This window comes from Ptychodera flava, chromosome 2, assembly GCF_041260155.1.
Source record: "Ptychodera flava strain L36383 chromosome 2, AS_Pfla_20210202, whole genome shotgun sequence".
Classification (NCBI taxonomy): domain Eukaryota; kingdom Metazoa; phylum Hemichordata; class Enteropneusta; family Ptychoderidae; genus Ptychodera; species Ptychodera flava.
In genome coordinates, this window is record NC_091929.1 from 20,398,534 (window position 1) to 20,407,554 (window position 9,021).

The 9,021-nt window shown below is 36.2% G+C and overlaps 2 protein-coding genes across 2 annotated transcripts in view; both read right to left on the reverse strand.

The window, feature by feature from the left end:
* LOC139116605 (actin-1-like) overlaps positions 1 to 9,021 on the reverse strand; it is a 244,120-nt gene that overhangs the window by 65,802 nt on the left and 169,297 nt on the right. The window lies entirely within an intron of this gene.
* On the reverse strand, positions 1,367 to 7,890 carry LOC139149315 (receptor-type tyrosine-protein phosphatase O-like). Its single transcript, XM_070721022.1, has 8 exons — positions 7,781 to 7,890; positions 6,754 to 6,835; positions 5,384 to 5,518; positions 4,032 to 4,154; positions 3,191 to 3,339; positions 2,821 to 2,956; positions 2,094 to 2,250; positions 1,367 to 1,374 (listed from the first exon to the last, which is right to left on the reverse strand). The coding sequence occupies exons 1-8, from the start codon at positions 7,888 to 7,890 to the stop codon at positions 1,367 to 1,369; spliced, it is 900 nt and encodes a 299-aa protein (XP_070577123.1).

Here is a 9,021-nt window from a genome sequence, read left to right on the forward strand (position 1 = left end):
TATTCTCTTTCACGTTTCCTCCTTGTAAACATCATTTCTCAAAGCTGACTCCTTTACTGGATATTTTCTAACCTTTACTCGTAATAAGAACAAATTTAATTAATGCTTGAAACAATAAAATGATTTTGATGGAGCGTAGGGACCAATTTGTGTTTTATTATTTTCTTGTCACAAAGTGGGAATAATTTTAATCCTTTAAAATTTTTATGTAGCAAGAAAAGTTGTTTCAAATTTTCACAATTGTTAAATAATTATTATTGATGGAATTATTAAAAAAGAGCTGAACCAGGTCTTCAATGCAATCAACGATGTATGATTTCGAATGTGTCCTGGAGTAAGAATAACTGTATACTAGTGATCTAATGCAGGATTTACATAATCAATGAATAGATATGCAAAAAAAGCACGGTATTTAGAGTGATTTCAAAGCCCCAGTCACCGTAATTTACCGAGTTTATTTTGTTGAAGACAGAGCATATACAAAAGAGTTAATGTACGGTTCTATACCTTACCCCGATGGTGTATTAAAAACCTTTCTATGCTAGGGGATTACATGGTATTTTACTTCACTATATACATAGGTATAGACAATCAGGTGTCCTTCCCTGTCATCCTACACACAGGTACTGTATACCATACAATTGTGATCACAGATCACAGAGTCAGTTGATAACAAGCACAAGAAACTGTCCTCTCCTTAACAAAATATTTCACTTTCATTTAATATAATTCATATCAATAAATTATGTAAATGCTGTACCTGTCATAATTTACTATACAGATTTCTTCAAATCCGTTGACGATGTGCAATTATTTTAAATTCATTTCATCCCGGTCTCTTGCAAATTTCACTTTGTTCGTCATGTTTTGTTGAAAAATATAGGGTACAAATTAAGATATGTTGTCCTTCCTGTTTTCGGGAATTTTATTATAATCTGCAGCACTCCAATATAGCAAGTTGTTCACCTCAGGACCATGGAAATTTCCTTTTCATGTGTCATTTAATGAGCTAAAATTACCTAGTATGGTATACTTTGTCTGTTTTATCGCGTCCAGGTATTATTTGCAATATATATTGAATGATGCATCCACCTAGATAAATATCACTTCATTTTGCAAGGCATCATTACAAATACACTTTATGTTTGCCAGAAGGAGAAAATTGAATATTCTCAAACTTTTCTTAAAGTTTTATCCCAAAAGCTAAGAAAGATATGACAGAATGGTTAAATCAGCTGGAACATTGTCTCAGAGATGATTCGTCCTACTGGCTGTGTGCAGAAAGTTGTGTCCTTGAAAGGTCGTTCTATCTGCCGTTTACCATACCTTTGGAGGAATTCAAACATTCCAAATCATCGTACGTTGTCTACATTCCTGTGGAAAATCGATAGGATCAATTATAAGTCCGAGACGCAGATGAATGTTCGCCATAACGTGCTCCTAAACAGTGACGCGAGCGCAAATCTATGTCATGTTATTCCTTGTTTATCATTTGAGTGCATCCTTTTCATCAACTAGTCTCTCTCACGTTGATGTATGTCATTAAGGCAGTATGCGCCTCGAAAATGAGAGACAAACTTTTCCTCAAACGTATCCTTCATGAAACTTTAAGCCATCAAATAAAGAATAAAATCCAGGGTCACCGTGCAAAGTTTGGAACTTGAGAACAAATAACTAAACGTTTACTGATTTCAAATTCAGAATAGCCCAAGTCTCTATGTGAACTCTAGGGAAAAATCCAAATCTCGATCTTCTGAAAACTTAAAAAAATGGATTTTTTTACTCCAGTGATCCCGACAAGTGGTTGATGAGAAACGAATTATAAAAATTTGAGAGTCCTTATATCTGACCCAGAGCGCATTCTACCTTATAAGGGCTTGGAATTTCATTTATCTTATAGACGACTGTCGGACGAATATTTTTCCTATGGGAAAAATTAAAACTGGTTCAGAGATTTCTGGTCGGCATGCAGGTATTATTAGCTTAATTACCCATCCCAACAAGTAATCGACCCCGAACAAAAAACAAACAAACTCGAAGACAGTGAACGCGGTGTATGGATATAGATATGAATAATAAACATCTTAAGATACCGTAGTTTGCTACAATATCCGACTTGGCTGCTCTAATTGGTGACACATTGCCATAGGTATGTTCATGGAATTGCGGAGAGGGAAAGTTGTCTTCGCCTCTTTCTACTTCTTCATGTAGCAAGTCAGCAACACATTGATGGATGAATACATACTGAGACTGCGAACAATAATGAAAATATTGGTTTGAAAATCAATATTCTAAATACTATATGAACAATAGATCACTTACTTCTGACAGAGGATTAGCACATTATTTCCCGGACCGGCTAAAGATTACAATAAACTGAAACAACCTAAAAAAAGCGTATCATTACTTAGTAATTTAAGTCATTTGTAAAGTTTGTATCACCGCCGACCAAACTGCACCCAAAAATGTATCCAGGGTACTACTTTTATGGACTGCAGTTTCTGTTAGGGCGCTGCTGTTGCATTATGGAACAAAAGTGCCCGGTCAAAGTTGCATCACCATTACAGATTTTGAATTTGTCAAAGTATTGACCAAAATCATAACAAACAAGGAAGGAAGTTGACTGACAACATGCACATAAATACACATGACGTATTTTAACTCGAATTCTGAAACATGTGATGTCTTTCTTAAAACAATACAATGTATTTATTTCAAAGTGTCACTTCATATGCCTATATGCCCTTACTTACCCTCAAGGTGAAAAAGTAAAGCTTTGCGGAACTATTTCAGGATGATATTTTCCTAAACACAACTCACCTCTGTCTGGATCATGTACATTCGATGCATTCTCATCTCACAGGCAATACCATAGATATCAACATAGTCATTGTCACGCATGTGCTGAATAAGTCTGTCCAGGGCAACGAAAGTACCCGTCCTACCAACACCAGAACTGGAGTGTAATTTTGACCAGAGAGGCAATGGAAATGTGATGAAATCAAGGCTGTTTCTTTACTGTTCGTCGATTTTTGCGTTTGCGCGAGAAAAGGGCAGTTATGCAATGTCCCAAAGGTGTCCCAACTTTATCAGCTTAAAATGATGCACACCTTGTGACATAATACTTTTGTGACATAAGATCTTGAAAAGTCAAAAATACGGTTATCGGTTGTAAAAGAACTGCTCTAACCTGCAATGCACTATTACCGGGTGGATATAGTCAGGAATTTGTTCTCGCACAGCTCTAACAAAATGCAGTAAAGGTTGGGTAGCCTCTGGTACACCATAGTCTGACCAAGCCGTAAAGTTGAAATGGCGAACTCGTTTATTTCTGCCACCCTGTTATGAAGCAAAACAATAATATAACTCATGTTACTTGTACTTTTAATACCCGTCATCAAATCATCTAAAAAAGGAAATTCAGTACTTACTGCCATTATAACTTGCATTGAGTTCTTACATTCAGCAAGGGCGCTTTTCCTGTCAATATTATTTTTTTTGCTTCGCAACATATCGTTTTCCCCATTTCCATCAGATTAAAGGTAGTTTTACATTCTTAAGAAAAAGAGTTGGTTCAAAGAAGTAAGTAATTACAAAACTGAAATTCTAAACATTGTGACACTCATAGAGTAAATAAACTTTGCACCGCCTTATTTTTGTGAAAATCAAAATTTCTAGTCCCCTACAGAGTTCACATTGGGTAGCAGCCATTTTGATTTTCAAATGTCGGTAAATATTGTGTAATTTGTTTCGCGAAGACATGAAGCTGTATCAATACTTTGCTATTTTTATTTCAATTTTACCTCATTATGGCGAGATTTTGAGGGTGTGCTAAGACATCTGGTAGCAAATATATAATCCTCGTGACGTAAACCTCTCCACTTAATTACTACTCATCACATGCCAGGAAGGTCTCATAGCCAGATCGATTGTCATTTATAACCTTTTAATATGATCGAATTCGATAATAAGGTCGGCGGTACTGCTATATGCCACAACTGATTAGTATCCATGCGTTTACATTAGCTTACGTTTTCAAGGTTGAACTCCTTCAGCGTCCATTCTGCAAACATTTCTTCGCTCACAATATTGACCTGGATATCACCATAGTGCACAGGTTCGTTATCGGGAGGCCAATAATGATCACATTTCACCTAGGGAAGAGAGGGGAATACAGAAAAGTAGATTCCTCTATATAGACAATTAGATCCACGGGGAAAAATGAAAGTGGGTTGAACTGTGATGTAAAGTATGTCCGGACAAGTCAGTCGAAAATAAAGCGGTTCTCATACTGTCTTTTCTTGTTCACTAGATTCTTCTTTTGAATTAACTCGAAATGTTGTTGGAACCCATGTCTATATTTCTAGAGCGAAGCTCATTACTGATAGCTAAGTAGACCTATTCAGATCTTCCAGGTATTAAGCAAATAACAAAATCATAGATATATCGGTAAACCATACTAGTAGTAACCTTATGGGCTGAAATAGCAAAATATTATAACAATATTCTGTAAAAGATGTTCGTCGGTCATGGAATTTTCTGTCTAAATTGGAATGTCATGATATACTTGATCGGAACTATTACGGGGCAATAGCATCGTGATTTACATCTTTAATGTGTTCAATTTATAATTCATTACGTCGTCTGCACAAGCCTGATAATTAGATGCCATTGTTCCTATATCTCAGTGACTATTGTGCTAAACATATTAAAATGAATTTTTGTTTCACGCGTTTATCCCGAAATGTCTGCGTTAGGGCTAGATTGTCTCCTGAACGGCAGCTTCCAAAGTAAAGAAACGACCTGGCTAAATTTATTAAATGTATACTCAGCTTCATTGGCTGCCCATTAACTTGAAACTCCGTTTTAACCTTATGGCCAAAATTTACAGAGCAACTCACAATTTAACCCCTGACTATATAACCAGTATGTTCAATCATTAAAATCCTTCTAGATCACTACGTTCTTCCAATCAGAGCCTCCTTAAAGTTCCCAAAGCATGTACTATTCTTTATCAAAACACCCTGTCTTTTGCGGGTGTGGATGAATACAACAATCTCTCCAAATCCATCAGGGACTCCGAGTCACTGACTAGTTTTAAGAAATCTTGTAATAACTTTCTGTATTCTATTTACTTGTCTGATGCCTCTTCGTAGTTTTTTACTTCTGTGTTTTTTGTGTTTTCAAGTTTGTGCTGTAATATAATTTTCTTTTATCTATTCGACCTCCATGAAAAGAGGTGTTTCACCTATGGAGTTATCGAGTTTAAATAAAGATTAATAATAATAATAATAATAATAATAATAATAATAATAATAATAATAATAATAATAATATGATTTTTTTGTACATTTTGCTTCGCTTCTTAAGCTCTAAATGTTACCTTTCCACGTTCTGTACACTCTGTAAGCATCACAACGGTCTTCACATTATATTCCCAGATCATCCTCCAAAAGTCATCGTTTGTTTCAGGCAAAGGACCCTGAGTTGCAATGAACTCTTTGGGGGAATTATTGCCCTTTATAAAGGAAAGGCAACACAGCGTCAGGTTGAAGGTAAAAACAGCATAGTTGTACCCTTGAGTTAGACACTTATGCCTCTCTAAGAGGAGATCATATTTTGATATATTTTCACGTCTGACACTCTGACAATTCCATTATCCTGAATTTAGGGTAACATGGAAAAGGGTAGCACTCAAACAAGAAAGTAATTGCTATAGCTGAATTACCGTACAAAACTTTGTCACACTAGTTCAATCTTGACGGGTGTAGCATGCTAGCAGGGTACGCTTACCCATTCCGGACACCTGGTACCACCACTTATATAGTGGTTCAAGATTGTACTACCGATTTTGTCAGTGATCTTATGTTTCTTTGTGTGTTTGTTTTTACTGTTTATTGGACCTGGTAATTTATTTGCCTTGAATGATAATGATTGCTGGAATCGATTTGATGTCATATTGCAAAGTATGCCTATAAACTGTAACTCCTAACCCTAACTTGTCACTTTGACATTCATTTGAAAAGTTTGCACCAACCTTACAAGTCTCCGAGGCGCGTGTACTGGCATCTGGAAAACGAACTAATTGTTGCAAAAACTAATAAAACACAGCAGCCTTGGGAATAATGTCATTGGAATTATGCTTCTTGGTACTTACAGGGATCCAATTTGCATTTATGTAATCTGAAGTTTCATCTTCCCCCTGGATTGAAAGCAGAACTCTCGTCCTGTCATCTATCAACATTAATTCAAATATTCATATTTTATGATGATGTTTGCGTTTCATCTTTAGAACCGTTAGATTATTGAATGTACACGCCCGCACAAATTTACACATTGCACACAACAGAGAGAAGAGAGAGAGAGAGAGAGAGAGAGAGGAGAGAGAGAGAGAGAGAGAGAGAGAGAGAGAGAGAGAGAGAGAGCAGTTTATTTCTCATTGACCGAGAAATAGGTAATTCCTTTAACACTTACACGGTACGATATTTGAGTATCTGTTTTTGCTTCTGTTGTTTGATAATTCAGATACATCCCAGGTCTGGTCTCGACCAACATTACGAAGTTCCTGTGTGGGTAATGAAAGCACAAGACATTTATTTGAATATGTATTTTACCGTGTTGAATATCAGCGTGCTGAAGTATTTCTCAAACGTTACTACGTGGTTGTGTACCATAGAAGAAAGAATGGACGGGTAAGATCGTACCCAATTACCGTTGTTGTACAAAAAAATTCTTCCAGCTTATGATACTAACCTTATACTCCTCAGAGAAAAGAAACTCAATGTCGGCGCTCATTGTATTGAAGTAATCATCATATTCGGACAATTTTACAGGTCTGAAAAAGAAAGCAGTTAGAAGTTAGGAGACACTAATACATAGGGGCTTCTTCTGCATCGCCTTCAACACTAATTAGTAAGGATGGATTTTGGTCCGGAATGAATAACGTAAACGAATTGAGACCCTTTATATTTCTGTTTTTATTTGGTTGATGGAATATGTTCTGCTGATTCGTAAATCTAAATCATTCATCAAACATACAGCAACCTTCTTTTGTTTTTAAGTTATGGTGTTTCAACTGTAATTTTCATCGTTAGCAATGCACCGCCCTTACTTTGAATGCTTAAGTGTCCTCCTTTTGGTTCCTTTTTTTCCTTCGTCTATAATTGACATAGCGTTTTCATTCCCCGTCAAAGATGGCTCCCTAAAATGAAGCTCAGATGATTAAACATTATGGAACTTATAAGCAAATCTCTAGTGGGTGACTTAAACACATAAATGATAATCAAATATAAAGAATAAATGTTAGGAAAGGGACCTATAACTAATTGTCTGTCCTTTGGAAACTATACATTAAATTACATCACATTGCCAACCTCATTCATTTTGAAGTACGTACAATGTCACATGAAATGTGGAAGTGTTAAAAGCGCAAAATATGTCTTTATAGCATTCATCGAAAATTTTGACGTGGTTGCATAGGTCAGGCTACTCTCCATTGACACATAGGTTGAAATAAAATTGAAAATGAAGTACATGCACAGGGCAAACTTTTAAGCTTGATCTAATAAAACAAGGTGAAAATGTTAGCAAAATGTTACAGTCCATGTGGTCATGAAATCAACGTAATCTGATAATATTTAGGCGACAAGCTGTCAAACTTATCATATAAACAACACAAGTGTGTTACACTTAAAAGGCTCCTCCATTAAAATGTGAATAACTGTAAGAATGATCTTATAATCCCTTGCAAAAAGTTTCAGGGAATTGGCATTTTTCCCACCTTTTCCTCTTGAACGCATCAGGATACTTTCTCAAGAATAGAATGACACCAAGAATGACGGTAATAGCAAGCAGAAGTCCACCAGAATGCCGAGAAGAATCCAAGGCCATGTTATGTCAGTGTCTTGATTTGAGGGAAAAACGATAATTATATGATGTATAAAATGGAATTAGTACCCAAGTACTAAGTTTAGCTGAGGAGTCACCAAAAAACTAGCGAACGACAAATAATGGGTACAACGTTGATAAGCATGGATGACTCGCAGCGTAGATTAATACATGTGACAACATGGAAGTCAGGGGCGAGAAATTGACTATTGATTTTAGCGTATGTAAAAGATGTAACAACTGGTCAGATATCAATTTTTCTTTCTGTATCTAGGTTCGAAAAACATGACTATTATTTTTCTACCCCTCTACGGCTTTGAATGCCAAAAATTACCTACACCATAATGAATTACTCTATACTTCCTGTGATTTGTGCAATTAATGCTCGTGTAGAATATATCCCATGATACCCTCGCCTTCGGCTTTGGCATCATCAATATTACCATGATGTGTCCCATCCCTTTGACGGGTAACATCGCGATGTTACCCTTGTTATCATGTGTGTAATAAAATTAAGAAACTTTAAAGGCGACACGGTATTCATGATTATGATTCAAAAACAGGCTAGGTAACATCGTTTCATCGTTTGCTCTTTAAAGAGAGCTTATTACTGTTTATCTTACCAGTTATAATTGGTTCTGAAAGCTCCGTGTCTGAGTAGCCGCCTTCTGTGTATCCTCGGAACTGATACCTGAAACAGCAATGAAGTGTTTTCAATAAAGACGACGTAGCTTGAAACTAACGAGGAACGCGAAGAGTATAATTCATCCTTGTAATATGTCAATAAACAGAAATTTTGTTCATGAACTTTGAAATACACATGAGGTGGTTTGAAGGTCATGGTGATCAAGGGAATGCACTGTTACGAATACCATCCTGTAGTTTTTTGTTTTTGTGTTTGTTTTCGGGGGGCTGGTTACATATCATGCATCGGTAAATAGAACCCTGTATTTGACATTATCAGTGTAAAAGGAGTTTTCTACTTCTACATGCTTTTCTACTTTACTATCGCTGTTCTATGACGAATCAACGGGAAGGGATAGCAGGATAGTGCGATAATGGGTACAAAGTTTGACAACTTTGAATTCACAAGGTGTTGAAAAAGCTTTAAGACCAGCAACACAAACTATTAAT

Coding starts and splice junctions, on each gene's coding strand:
- LOC139149315 (XM_070721022.1), bottom strand. CDS start 7,890: ATGGCCTTGGATTCTTCTCGGCATTCTGGTGGACTTCTGCTTGCTATT. Junction 6,836..7,780: donor GATGCGTTCAAGAGGAAAAG/GTGGGAAAAATG, acceptor TTTCTTTTTCAG/ACCTGTAAAATTGTCCGAAT. Junction 5,519..6,753: donor TTTTCTCTGAGGAGTATAAG/GTTAGTATCATA, acceptor TCCTTTATAAAG/GGCAATAATTCCCCCAAAGA.